This window comes from Trichomonas vaginalis, chromosome I (genome assembly GCF_026262505.1).
Source record: "Trichomonas vaginalis G3 chromosome I, whole genome shotgun sequence".
NCBI classification, from domain to species: domain Eukaryota; phylum Parabasalia; order Trichomonadida; family Trichomonadidae; genus Trichomonas; species Trichomonas vaginalis.
The window spans coordinates 24,703,212-24,717,398 of NC_067203.1; the positions used below are offsets into that span (position 1 = coordinate 24,703,212).

General features: G+C 29.5%; 7 protein-coding genes across 7 annotated transcripts, besides 1 other annotated feature; 3 read left to right on the top strand and 4 right to left on the bottom strand.

The window, feature by feature from the left end:
* Positions 1-934: 934 nt before the first annotated feature.
* TVAGG3_1044950 (uncharacterized protein) lies at positions 935-1,551 on the bottom strand (the record flags this gene model as incomplete). The annotated part of the gene is made up of 1 exon (XM_001584316.1): positions 1,016-1,546. One exon carries the CDS (start codon positions 1,544-1,546, stop codon positions 1,016-1,018), a length of 531 nt encoding a protein of 176 aa, XP_001584366.1.
* Positions 1,552-3,191: 1,640 nt separating this feature from the next.
* On the top strand, positions 3,192-5,167 carry TVAGG3_1044960 (uncharacterized protein; the record flags this gene model as incomplete). The annotated part of the gene is made up of 1 exon (XM_001584317.2): positions 3,377-5,167. The coding sequence occupies one exon, from the start codon at positions 3,377-3,379 to the stop codon at positions 5,165-5,167; it is 1,791 nt and encodes a 596-aa protein (XP_001584367.2).
* Positions 5,168-5,288: 121 nt separating this feature from the next.
* On the top strand, positions 5,289-6,912 carry TVAGG3_1044970 (ankyrin repeat domain-containing protein 49 family; the record flags this gene model as incomplete). Its single annotated transcript, XM_001584318.1, has 1 exon — positions 6,518-6,871. The coding sequence occupies one exon, from the start codon at positions 6,518-6,520 to the stop codon at positions 6,869-6,871; it is 354 nt and encodes a 117-aa protein (XP_001584368.1).
* A 130-nt stretch (positions 6,913-7,042) lies between these two features.
* TVAGG3_1044980 (uncharacterized protein) lies at positions 7,043-8,189 on the bottom strand (the record flags this gene model as incomplete). Its single annotated transcript, XM_001584319.1, has 1 exon — positions 7,209-8,186. One exon carries the CDS (start codon positions 8,184-8,186, stop codon positions 7,209-7,211), a length of 978 nt encoding a protein of 325 aa, XP_001584369.1.
* Positions 8,190-8,632: 443 nt separating this feature from the next.
* On the bottom strand, positions 8,633-10,180 carry TVAGG3_1044990 (armadillo (ARM) repeat-containing protein family; the record flags this gene model as incomplete). Its single annotated transcript, XM_001584320.1, has 1 exon — positions 8,729-10,102. One exon carries the CDS (start codon positions 10,100-10,102, stop codon positions 8,729-8,731), a length of 1,374 nt encoding a protein of 457 aa, XP_001584370.1.
* A 130-nt stretch (positions 10,181-10,310) lies between these two features.
* On the bottom strand, positions 10,311-10,814 carry TVAGG3_1045000 (cytidine deaminase protein; the record flags this gene model as incomplete). The annotated part of the gene is made up of 1 exon (XM_001584321.1): positions 10,370-10,789. The coding sequence occupies one exon, from the start codon at positions 10,787-10,789 to the stop codon at positions 10,370-10,372; it is 420 nt and encodes a 139-aa protein (XP_001584371.1).
* Positions 10,815-11,548: 734 nt separating this feature from the next.
* Positions 11,549-11,684: a mobile genetic element.
* Positions 11,685-12,451: 767 nt separating this feature from the next.
* TVAGG3_1045020 (nitrile biosynthetic process) lies at positions 12,452-13,794 on the top strand (the record flags this gene model as incomplete). The annotated part of the gene is made up of 1 exon (XM_001584322.1): positions 12,489-13,619. One exon carries the CDS (start codon positions 12,489-12,491, stop codon positions 13,617-13,619), a length of 1,131 nt encoding a protein of 376 aa, XP_001584372.1.
* Between the last annotated feature and the right edge of the window lie 393 nt (positions 13,795-14,187).

Consider the following 14,187-nt stretch of genomic DNA (forward strand, 5'->3'; position numbering starts at 1 on the left):
TTATTAGAAGAAAAAAATACTATGTTATGCATGTGGAAAACAATGACCATAAAGATTTCAGATATAAATTATGAATTTTGATTAAGTCTATAGATAGTAAATGACGCAATAACAATGGAAAAGGCGATGACAGTAGAATTTTTATCAAGATACTTTTATTATTAAAAAAAGGCGACCTTACCACAGTTCTGATTGATCAGAGAAGGAAAAACCACTAAACTCCTAATGGTTGTTGGCTTACTACAAACTGTTTCCATCATTTCCTCAAGTTCTAACCTTATTAGCTCATTCACCATTAGCAAGATCAAAACAAGATTTAATTCAAACTCTTACGTGCTACGTATCCCAAGCTCAAGCAATGCAATACAGCCTGACTGTACAATTTATTGGAATTTACCTAAAGCGATTAAACAGCTAAATCACCAAGGCAATATGGTAAAGAACAACAACAATTAATAAATAACTCATAATTTTATACATGTTTTTTCTCATGCTTTACGTAATTTTCTGACAGCCAGACCATTTCAAAAATAGTCCTTGGACTAAAATTTTTTTCAGTGGAGAATTTTGGTGTTTTTGAGATGATTTTAAAAATTGAAATCTCAACTTTGCCAAAAGAGGCTAATGTTGTCCAGGTGGTCGCAATTTTTGACCGAAATAATCATATTTGTTGAGAGATCGGATATTCAAATGATGGTGACTGATTTTCTTATTAATTTTGTTGTTACGCTTATTTTGAATTATCTTTAGCAAGCATATTGACAATATTTGATATTTAAAACTAAGCTGATAAACAAGAATTAATATTGAAAATGTTAGAGAGCAAGTAAGTAATTTCAGTGTATATGCGATACATACCAAATAAATCAGAGTATTGATTTCTGATCTAAAATAAAAAATAGGAAATGATTGGAGTTAAAATTAATATCCTATTAAAAACCTTTATTTTAATAATACGAAAATATATCTATATAACATATAAATTATAAATTTTTTTTGGGATAGCTTGTTTTTTTTAGTTTTGAGCAAGTACTTTAGGATCTATATCTGGGAAACATGTAGGTTCTGGTGGAATCTGTGGAATTCCGAAGTCTTTATCAAGATTTCTTTTGAATTTGAGACGACTTGTGATCATGTCAGTAAATTCCTTTATCTTTTGAGCCATGTAATCATTTTCAACTGGTTTGTTCAAAATTAAAGAAATTCCGGTATAAAATTGATCTAATACTTCTTGATTTGCTGTGAAAACATATGTATCTTTATCTTCGAATCGTAATGTAATGAATCTTACTTTTTTATCATCAGTTTCGTCAATTTCGATATCTTGAATGTTTTTCTTCGTGATTGAAATTGCATCTTTGATATCAAGGTTTTTCCAGTTGTTTTCTTGAAGACCAATTTTAGAAGGTATTGCTTTCTTCCAATTAGATGATTTTCCTCCATTCCTCAATCCATGCACATCATTGTCCTGCATGCATGAGGAGATCACATATCTTTGAAAATAGAAATTCGGATCCTTTAAAGAAAAGCTATCTTGCATACTCATTTCGGAGTAATGGATTGTAACTTTGTGAAAAAGTGAAGGTTGCTATTCTGAACTAAAATTCAGAATGGTTTTTTGTTATGGCAATACTCTCTTAAAAAGGAGATATTTGTATAAAATTGCGGTTATCATTTTCTCACAAAAAAATCCGAAAAAATAATGGATTTATTTCCGAGTATTGTGTCCATGAAGATTTGATTGTAAAAATTTTGTATTAAAAAAACGTTTTTTCTCAGATTTCACTCACCACTGATCTGAAATTTTCTCGGTATTTTTTCGATATATAATATAATTAAAATGCGTTGAAAATTTCATTTTGAAATGATATCAACTGTGAATTTTAAGGTTCATAAGATTTTCCAAGAAAATAAAATAAGCAGCTTTTAATGTATCATATTTTTTGAAATGTCTTGTTCTTTTTCTTCAAATTAATGATCAGTTTTGATCTGTTCTTTGTTTGATAAAAACCAACCAAATATAATATCAATAGATTGTGAAAAATCTGAGATGAATGGTTATGTTCTGAAATTCAAATGTATTGATCAAAAATTTAGAAAATGTTAATTTTTTTTATATACCCATAAAATACAATAACTTGTAGCACTATCTTTAAATCTTCTAGAACCATTACTTTGTGCTCTCAATAAGTTACGAAATGTGATTTCCGAAAATAATGAATTGATTTCCGATAGAGAATAAGGGTTTCGTTTTGCTAAAATTGTCACTTTTATAGCATATTTGTTTTTGGATGTTTTGCGAAACCAAAAAAAAAACTATGATATACAATGTGTGTGTAAAGAAAATACTTTATTTACTAGTTAAAAAATCATTTGGTATTGATCAAGTTATTTTTTCTGGATAAGATATTATATGGATAATTGGATAGAAAATACAATTATATAATCTTGTACCTGGTTTAATTAAGCTAATTGTCATCAGAAACTTGTAATTTTTATGAATTTCAGATTTTCTTTTCATTACTGCTTTTCTTAATAGGTCAAGTTCTTATTTACGTTATAAAGTATGATATTTACAAATATCAAGTTATCATGTTTTTTGAGAAATTATGAGAAACAAACAAAAATGAAAAAGATAGGAATAGCAATGAATAGTGATGTGGGTATAGAAAATGTAAGAGATATGAATGCAAAGCAATCAGTATTTAGGATATTGACCATAGATTTCGAAAAAAAAATGCTGCATATTGAGCGAAAACTATGATTATATTATAAGGCTGTCATTTAAAGCATAATGAAACTATTCCCTTTTCATTTTAATCGAATAAGATAGTAAAGATTTTTGAATTAGCTAGAAACTGATGAGATGTTTTCACAAATCAGATTTTTAATCTCTATAATGCATAATTCACTCAATATCTCAATTTTGATATTGCGAGATATTTTTGCTATCGGTTTCGCAATTTTGACACAATAGCAAGAGGGTTCTATAAGCATTATTATCAACGTAGAATCTGAATATCATATCAGAAAATGTCGCAAATCCGACATTTACCCGACCAAATAGCAAAAATAATTGAATACTTTTCGCAAAAACTTTTAAAATCGATAAAAATATGAAATATAGATATTAAAAAGACTTTTTATATAATATTCATAAATATTTTCCAAAAATATGATACCGCAAAATTAAAAAAGTGACGTCTTGAGTGGAGTCAAAGGTCGAAATTGCTAGCTAAATGTTTTTTAGCGAAATTGCGTATTGTACGTTTTTTTCGCAAAACGAAACCCTTATAGAGAATTTAGTAGTCATATTACGATTCTTAGCTATTTACATTATTGATGTTTTCATAATTCAAATGTGATTTCATATCACATGTCTCTCCCTTTTATGAGTCAGGAACCAGGTGATTTTTTGACGATCCAGACTAACGCCATTACGTTCAGTTTGATAGCCAAACATCTACTTCCTAAGCATGAAATCGAAAATATTGGTGTTTTAATGTCAAATTGCTTAGATGGTTTAATTGACCCTGATGAAATGATCAAAGAAGTAAGTAACATTATGAAAAGCTATCACAACATTGACATGGTATGGAAAGCACTTATAGAAAGGGATGCAGTACACATGACTCCTCTTTATACTGACTTGACACAATTCATTCGCCACTTGCTTGAATGTGGTGTTCCTGAATATTACATCATTTCATTCTTGACAACAATTATAACTCATGTTCGACGTAATGTTCGCAATATCAAATTAATTTCGCTGATTTTAAATTATCAATTTCTAAAGAAGTATCATGGAATATCAGTCAAGTACCTATTAATGAGTTGTTTTAAGATTGCATCGCGTATCGAACGTTTAAAGATAAAAACGAATTTACCTCCGATATTTAATGTATATAGTCTTATTTATCAGCCAATTCCCGAACAGATATCGCCTCCATCAATTAGATACAAAGATGTCGTGAATAAACCGCCAGCACAAGCCAACAAACCAGAAGAAAATGAAATATCTTTAGGATTTTCATACAGACAGACAAAATTCTTAATTTCACCATTACCATCTACACTCATACTTAATACGTATGCCAAAAGCTCTAGAGTTGGCAGCGAAGGTGGAACATTTGCGAAAGTTTCGGATTTCGAACGATTTTTTAACTATTTGATTACTTACGCTCATACAGTTTTTGAAAGTTTCGTTACAGCCGATATATCTTCATACGCAATGATCAGATTCAACCAAGGAAGCAAATTTTTATTGAAAAATGCAATTACTGATTTGTATCATGGCGAAGCGTCAACAGTATATAGATATATAGAGCGTACAGATGATTTTAAGCTCCTCAAGAAGAGAGTTAAACAAAATTTGAAAAATTTCGTTGATTACAGATTTCGGATTGAAGAAAAGGTCTCACTTTTCACAGATGTTTATCCTGTATTTGATGTTCAGACTTTCATCAAATTTTCAAACCGTTCTGAGCCAACAAAAATTATTTTTGATATTCAGAACAGCAACGCCTGTTTTATTATCGCAGAGCTTTGCATGAATTATATGCCACGAATAGGAATGTTCATCAACAACGTTCTGCCGATTTTTACCTTAAATGTAAACGAAAAATGTTCAATTCTTTGCAACGACTCCATTGCATGCGCTTTATACTACTTCAATTTAGCTTGCAGTGAGATGGTGAACCTCCTCAAGCCAGCTGAAGAAAAAGAACCTTCTCTTCGCGCAATTATTGACAGCGCAGTTTTCGAAGTCGAATCCAAGTACTGCCATGCAATTAACAGTGAAGTCACGGACTTCCTCGATACATTCTTCGGCAAATTTACCAGGAATACGCTTGAATTTTACTCATTACTCGAAGAATCTGTTTCAAAGTTCGGAAAAAAGACTCCTTCGCTGTTCAAACTCGTATTGAACCTGGAAAAGGTACTCCACGCCGCTGAAAAATGTGGATTGGACAGAAATTATTCCAAATACATTAAATTGGCCAAAGTTTTTGGAAAAGCAACAGGACCAAGAGCCGATGAAATCCTCAATTCCAGATTTCCGTTGCTCAAAAAGAAATTGGCTCCAATTTCACTAATTTCCGGGCTTGTCAAGCTTGATATTGATGGGAATACCAAGGAAATGACAATTACACCTATTACATTATGATTTGTTTGTATGTATTAAATAAAAATTGTATAATATTAAATTTATTAAAAATTTTTTTTCTTTGAATTAAGGATGTCGCTTGAGAGACATTTAGGGACTCGATTAAATAATTTTCGAACTTCGGGGGACATGTAAAGCATCAAAAATGATTATATTTTAATCATCTAAAAATTATTTTTGATATTTTGACGATAAAAAAATTGATGGTAAATTCTTAAAAAGTGACAAAATAAAAAAATTTTGATGAGTGATATTAAATTTGTTGTTGATTCTCAGTATTGCAGAAATTCATCTTTAGTTAAATATGGAAGTGATTTTTGTTTCGTTATCAATGGTCATCGATTTTATACAACGCAATCACACGCAGCTGTTGTAAGTGAAACAGTTCGAAACATGTTGATTACAGACAATAGTACACAAGAGATTAATATTAATATTGATACTGATATTAATAATAAAGAAACATTTAATAAAGCATTAAACATTTTTTGTAAGTTTGTTCAAGAAGATATGTTTCAGAAAACATCGACATCGAAACAAGTGAAATTATTTATGATCTTGGTGTTCTTCTCAAGAACGAAGATTTTATTTCACAATACAAATTCATTATTTCATCAACAATTATCAGTGAATCAAACATCGAATCATTCATCCGATACAGTATTAAAACATTTGATTTCGATAAAACATGTTCATTCATCGCATCTCATATCTCTTTTCTTGGACCTTCAAAACTTTGTCTTCTTTTTGAATCTGTTTATCATTCTGTTGCATCATCGTATTTTAACGAAAACATCGATAATATTTTTGTTGATTTTATTTCAAATATTTTGAGTAACGAACATGTTTTTGTCTACAATGAAGATGATATCTGTGATTTTGTTATTTCATTCATCAAAACATTTTCACCTTTATTATCATTTTCATCATCATTTTCAAAAACATCAAATACATCAAAAACACCAAATACATCAAAATTCGACAAACTGATTGAATTCATCAGATTCGAATTCTGCACAAACGAAACAATTTCTCGTTTCATCAAATTTTATTCTTCATTCATCAACTCCTTTGATCAAGAAATGAAAACAAAAAATAAATCATATGACAATATTCAAAACGAAAATGAAATCTTCACTCATTTATTTGAAACATTAATGTTATCATCAAATGATAACAATAATAACAATAATCAAGAAATCAAACAATTTGATAAAATTTCAACAACAGATGAAAATATAAATTCATTTGAAAAATATTGGAAATCAAATGATCACATAAATATTTATCAAACATTTTACAAATGCAGTCAAGAACGAGATCTTTATTCAATCAAATTTGCTGTTGATAATGGATATCATGAAACTATTTTATCCAATAATTCATTATGCAGCAAAATTAAATAATTTATCTCTTATTCAGGATATTATTTCATGTGGTGTTGACCTTAATATGAGAAATGTTTATCTAGACACACCACTCCATATTGCTTGTTATTATAACTCAATCGATGTTGTCAAATTCCTTTTATCATTAAATGGAATTGATATTAATACACAAAATAGTTATGGAAATACTCCTCTTCATGATGCTACCTCTCGCAATAATCGAGAAATAGTTGAAATTCTTTTAGGATTTAGAGGAATTGATATCAAAATAAAGAATAATGAAGGTAAAACTCCTATATTAATGAAAGAGTTTTGATTACAATGTCATTTATGTATTAAGTATGTACTATTCTTGTATTTTTTTTTTACTATTAAAACAATGATTTGTTGATTTTGTAAGAAAATTTCAGAAAGTTGTACCTGCAACCTTAACTAAATCCTGAGCAAATAATTTATTAAATAAACTTCATGCACGATCACGGGAATTCTAAATTTGATTTGGATTCTAAATTTGGGATAATCGACATCTTTTTTTGTTTATGAACTTATTTTTGAGGATTTTGAATTTTTTTTTTTTACAAATACGAATTAGAGAAACCTTTTTGTTTCAAATAATAATAAAAAATAATTTTATCGATGTAAACAAATAGGGTTTATTCATGGTTCCATTTCCAATAAGTATCATGTCTTGCTCCCATAACACCAACAATTACATGTGAATCATTTTCAATATACTTGACAATGGTCTTCCAAATCCTGTCAATTGAGCGATATTTGGCCCTAAGTTGGACTTTCATATCGTAAATGTAAATTTGTTTGTCGGCTGTTGCTAAAATCTTGTGTGCAAGCTTAGCAAGATCACGAGCAATGGCTTTGTCCTTTTCATGCTGTGTCTTCCAGATCGTATAAGCTAATATTGTTAAAATAATAATTGCAATGGGTCCGACAATGTTTGGATTACGTTCCATGGCATTAATAACCTGACAAACGTATGTAACTTGTGGTTTTGTTGATTTGATCGTTCCATTTGAGATTTTGATGTTAAATTTCGGAAATTCTGAGTAAATTGATGTATTTACATCTGGAAATAGTATGTTAAAGTTTTCTATAGTAAGAAGATCTTTGTGTTCCAAGCAATCGCCGTCTCTACGGTGAACAAATTTTGCACCACGATTTGCTAAAGCAAAAATCTTTTTATAGCGTGTGGGATAGCATCCTAAATCAGAAAGATAATATCCTGATACGCATTTAGCTTTGTACGCTGAACATTTTGCTAATTGCGGGCAAGGCCTGCAAGTTCCTGTTTTCTCTGAGCCAGTGCAATATGGTAATGGTCTTGTAATATAATTGAAAGTAAAAAATCCAATAATAGCTATAGAAATAATTAATAGAATACGAATTGTTTTAATGGAAATACTTGTGCGCTTCTTATATCTAGATTCCGTAAATATTAATCTTACTTGACGTTGTATATCTTTATTTGTTGGATCCAAGCGATTTTGTAAAATTAATTTTAATTCTTTCATTGTTGCTGAAGCAAAGTATGGGACTTCTAGTTCTCTAAGCATTTGGATCAGTTGTTCACGAGAGTTAGAGTCAATATCATCCCAATTTGGATGAAGATTTGACATTTTAATAATTACAATAAAAGTGACTTTTTTTTTATACCTAATTCTGGTGATTTGAAGTGTATATATTGAACATTGGTTAAATCGCTCTAAAGCAGAAGTTAACGTTTCTTATCATCAAAAAAGTTCATAAGGAGATATTTTTTCTATTCATTTCAATCATCATTTTATGAAATACTTTTTCTATTCATATCAATCATTGTTTTATGAAATTCTCTCGATTTTAATGAATGCCCTCTTAATCTTGCAATCAAAGCAAATTCAACTGTCGAATTCTTAAAGAAATATTAAGAATTTTTTCGAATGATTACGTCTTCACGAAATTTACAAATAAACATTCCTATATATTTCAATTGGATTTTACAATGTTAATGTTTATATTTTATTATAATGCATTAAAATAACATTACACTCTCTAACACACATTTATTATACATTAAAGCATCGGATAAATATTGAGAGACAGACGTCTGACATTCAAGTTTAAGTGCTCCCTTAAATTCCAAAATAAAAATATTTATTCAAACAAAAATATATATTTTTCTTTAATCAGAAAAGTATGCTGACATAATTTGATCTATTTTTAAGGTATTCTGCTTATGCATCATTGAATGATTTGAATATCTGTCAATCAAATTCTCAACGATGTCAACAAATCCACAGTCTTCAAATTTACTACGAACCAAAGCAACTTCATTATTCAAATTCGCACTTTGGAAAATTTTTTCAACAATTTCCAAATCATCAATAGCTGCAATTATATCTGCTTTTTCGCATTTGAAACTAATGTTAAATGTGATGATATCAACTAATGAAGTCTTAAAAATCGCATCAAAAAGATCTTTTTGGTTCATTAAATGAGACAAAGCAATAACAACTTCAGAAACATAGAACTTTGGAACCATTGGAGAATTGTCATATAAATCCATTACTTTTGCAGCAAAATCTAGTAAATTACAATTAACAAAAAATTCCGGACGATTATGAGCCAACATTGAAATACAATAAGCGGCACTGGCAGCTACAACATCATCTCGTTCTTCTCCTAGATATTCTAGCACTTTATCTAAATCAAATGGAATTATCTGCATTTCAAGATTTTTGGAAGCATCTCCTATAGAAAACAAGCAATTCTGAGTAGTTGTGGGGGAGTAATCGACAAGATTAAATACCTTTAGAAGAATTTTGAAACGTAATTCTGGTTCCATTCTGAATCTCATTAGATTACGAGCAATAGAGGATACATTATCAAAAGTTTCGACTATTTTATTATCAATGCAATAACAAATGACTTGTTCCATAACTTTAATTTCTTGAGAATTCAATGTGTACTTTGAACATGCGTAGAAGTAATAAACAATTTTGAATCTAATTCTAGGATCATCAATATTTATAAATGAATCTTTCATTTCTTCAATTGGAAATCTCAAAGTAACATTTTTTTGATTTATTGGTGATTGATAGGCTAAATAAGCTATGGCACTAAGAATGTACTTCTTGACAAATAAATTATCAATCTGGTAACAATCATGTAAAGATTTTAACAGTCCAATTGAATTTAAGTACTCAGAAATGCTTCTGTTTTGAAGTTGAATGGTATTTTTGATGATTTTTATTAAAAGGATTAGATGATCGTTATTAGGAACTAAATAATCGAGAAATAATGAATATAATTCTTGAAGCTCTGAATCATAATATTGAGATATATCAGTTTTATGGATATGGTCATTAAATATTTTGAGGTAATTTTCTAAAACAGGGGAATTCCAGTTTCGAATACGAAGCAAATTCGTAACATTTTGTTGAAATTCGAACATTATTCTTTCTTTTTCTTCATTTTCAATATCATTGGATGGATCTTGCATACGATCTCGAATAGGGGTTGTCTGTTCATCTTCCTTATATTCAGCATCCGCCATCCAAAATGAAATTTAAATCATAGACGTACCTCTTCTTTAGCAGGTGTATCTGAAATCTTGAAATATGATCAGTTAATGCTCTTCGAAATTAAATATGAAATTCAGATGTTAGAAAAAATATGGATAAATATCATTTAATTCCTTAATTCTATCAACATTTGTTGATATATATAGCAATTAACTGCTTGAAAAAGTAAAAATGTTTTAACCTTGTTTATGATACTAATTTTTAATATGCTTCACTTACGAAAATCGAATAAAATACTTTTACTTTGTAAGATCAGCTGGTGTGGAAGCTTCTGGAAGGAGATCAGAAATGTGGTAGCGCTTTATTTCCTTGCCATCAGCCTTTGTGCTGATAACTTCAAGGTTGCCCCATTCGGCAATAACTTGGCGGCACATACCGCATGGATAAATGAAATCATCCTTCATGTCTGATGTAATAAGAATGGCAACAAAATCTTTGTAGCCCTGAGAAATAGCTGAGTAGATAGCAGAACGCTCAGCGCAGCAGCCATTTGGATATGAGCAGTTTTCAACGTTAACACCGTTGATAATTGATCCATCACGGCAGAGAAGAGCAGCAGAAACTCTGAAGTGGCTGTATGGAGAGTATGAGTTAACCTTCTTTGCGCTAGCAACTTCGAAAAGTCTCTTGATGTCTTCGTCGCTTGTATGATAAGCCATGAAAGAAAATGTATCATTTTTCAAATATTCAATACAATTTTCATTGTTTGTGAAGTGAATTCTTTCCTTACCAACTTATTTGTTGATCATTAAATTGTTTTAAAAAAATTACGGAATACACTTTTCAATTAAAAATTCCAATCATCGTTATTCTCAATTGTCAAAAGTTTCGATTCCGCAACCTCTCTCTCTCTAGTTATATGTAATTTGGTAAGTATCGTGTTAAAATGAGTATATGTGATGAGTATAAATTTGGAATTGATTTGTAATGAATGTTAAAAGCTATTTTATTTACGGTAAATATTGCAACATTTATCAAATGGATCATTGCTTTGGAATGGTACGGAATTTGTAAGACTGCGTCGGAAAGTTGGTATATGTTTGAGTAGAACTTATCTTCTGGAATCTGCCGATTAGTCCTGAAGTTGGAAAAGTTCAAAATGTACATTCATAATTGTTGTTGAAGTTAGAAACTTCGTAATCAGAAAATCCATTTATATTATGATTTATAAGTCAAATTAATTTATTATAAAATATGCGCTACATGAGGAGACGTTTAAATAGGTCACTTTCATATTGAAAATGCTATTCACAGTTGTATTGTTATCAGAATGTTTCCAAATTTTTGCATATTATCAAAAAATGATGTACCACGGTCCCCGTTGGGACAGTCTTCAGAAAAAGATTCTTTCTTCCCAAAATTCAAAAAAAAATAAATAAAAATAAAAAAAAAGTTTTTCTTTGTGATTTTGAGCCGTGGATTTTTTTCGGAGACTCACTTTAAAATTTAAATATGATGAGTATGAGTTATTTTATGTGCTCTATTGGATTTTTTACTTATTTTTGAGTTTTAATCAAGATTAGAATATTCAAAAAATTTTAAATATAAGAAATCCCTTTGCCTAATTTTAAAACATTATAACACCATTATCATGGAGAAAAAGTCTCATCTTTATACTTTTTAAACATTTAATGACGATATATTTTAAATTTCAATATCTTTTCTTTTTTTCATATCATCATATTTATTTTTCATATATAATATATTGTGATGATGTTTTTATTCTATTAAAATCAATATCAAATGAAATTTATTTCAAAAATTGATATATTATAAGATTATTGGATTTTCTGATGTCGCATAATAACATATAAAATGCGCTTTGTAAAATTTATCGCGTAATTATGATTTTTAACAAAAGTATTCAATGTTCAATATTAAATACATTATTTGGAATTCAATTTTTTTCTTTCAATAAAAATTATTTAATTAATATTAAGTTATCAATTAGCAAAATGTTGATTTATGAAAATTGTGAGAACTCATATAATTTTTTTCAATCCGTAATTTTTGAAAGTTCATTAAAAAATAATCGATTTATCCATTTTGAAATCTTGATATTTATACATTACTGCTTAATATTATCAATTCTTGCCACTAATTGAATTTGCCCATAAACGACTCTCAATTTATTTTTTCTATATAAATTAACCAATTCTTAGATAAATATGTATATAATTATATGGTTGTTTAAATCACATTCGATTTGATGAAAAACGATCATATATACCAAAACTTAACAAATTTAAATATATTATCAATCATACATCATATTTATAATTCCCATCTTTTATTTGAATACTTTACGGTTTCTCTCTCAAAACAATAATCATTTTTTTAAAAGGCCATTTCCTAAATATGGGAGCTGAACAAAGCGAAATGCTTCATAGTGATGCTATCTATTCTTCAGGGTATACATCAATATCCGAAACTTCCTCAAACAAAGACTTAGTTGACCATGATTTCCAAGAAAAGCACCAAAACCTTACTAAAACTGCTTTCCATGCATCTTGGCATGTTAATACCAATGCATTCAGGGCACCCAAACCTAGGAAGGGCATAGCATATGGTTTCCATAGTTCATCCAATAAAATCTTCTTTGCATTTGGCGAAAAAGAAAACAATGAACTATCATCAGAACTCATCTCATATGATGTGAAGACAAACAGATGGTCAACCGTACTACAACGCATAGGTCAGGCGAGAACACATGCTACAGGCAATATGTATGGCGATCATTTTTATATCTTCGGTGGAAAAAGTGACGATTCATATTTCAATGATTTATATAAAATCAATGTTTATACTTCAGAAATTGCTAAGATACATGGTGATGGCATCAAACCAAGTCCCCGATGCAATGCCGTCATTGGTCATTTTGAAGGCTGCATTATAATTTGGGGCGGAAAATGTGCTGAAGGAAAAACTGACAATGACATCCATGTTTATAACATTAAGAATAATACATGGTCCACAGTCAGTTCTGATGTTCAATCAAGGATCGCTCCAAGCTTCACCCAAATGGATAATAAGATTTACATCTACGGATCATCAGAGAAAGAAGGAATGCTTATCTTAGATATGCAAACACTTACTTTCGAAATTATTCCTAAGAACGGAACTGCACCTCAAACAACTGTTGAACATACAGGTTTAGTTGCTGTTTATCCAAACTACATCCTCTGCTTCGGTGGTTCCAGTGAATACCACTATACACATCTTTTTGCTTTCGACACAATTAGAAAATGGTGGTTTGTCTTCCATATCAAACCATCACAGGAAGATGAAAGCAAAGGTGAGGTCAACGATCTCGGACTCTTTAAGATACCAAGACAGAGCTCATTTGCATCGATTTATGATAGCAAAACAAGACAAATAATTTCTGTCTTTGGAAACCATTTGGAAGAGAATACGCCAATTGGTGTTTTCGATCTTGCAAAGGCCTTGGCGTTATGTAATCAGCGTGAAGACCTTCTTTCTATGTTATAAACATCTCTATCTTTTTCTTCAATCTGTATATTTTAATTTCTATGCATAGTTATTAAAAATAATCTCTGCAATAGCTCGAATACTACTGTGGAATCAAAAGTCTTTTGATATTTTCTGTTTCAACGAAAAAAAGGTATCTATATATTTCATATAATAATCGTTATTGATAATTTACTTGTATTTTACTTGCAATTTAAGAAGACATGGAAAAATTATCAATCTCGTTCATTTTTAAATAACATTATATATAAGTCAATCTGCGAATCCATAATTGAATCAGAGATAAACGAGGTTATTAACAAATTCATTATTTCCATATTGACCAAATACATTATCTCTCTGGTTTAACTCATAAAAATTGTATTTACAATAAATATTTCAACAAAATCTAGCTTATAAAAAGCAAGTAATAACCAAGGAAATTTAAATCTAGGAGGATGAAAAATAGATAGATTGCAACGTTGGAAAACGCTTTAAAGAAAAGGATTTTTTAATTAAATTTAACCCTTCATGCTAAAATAAAGTAGTGAAACCAATTATAATAGTTTATCCATCAACGTATACTTAG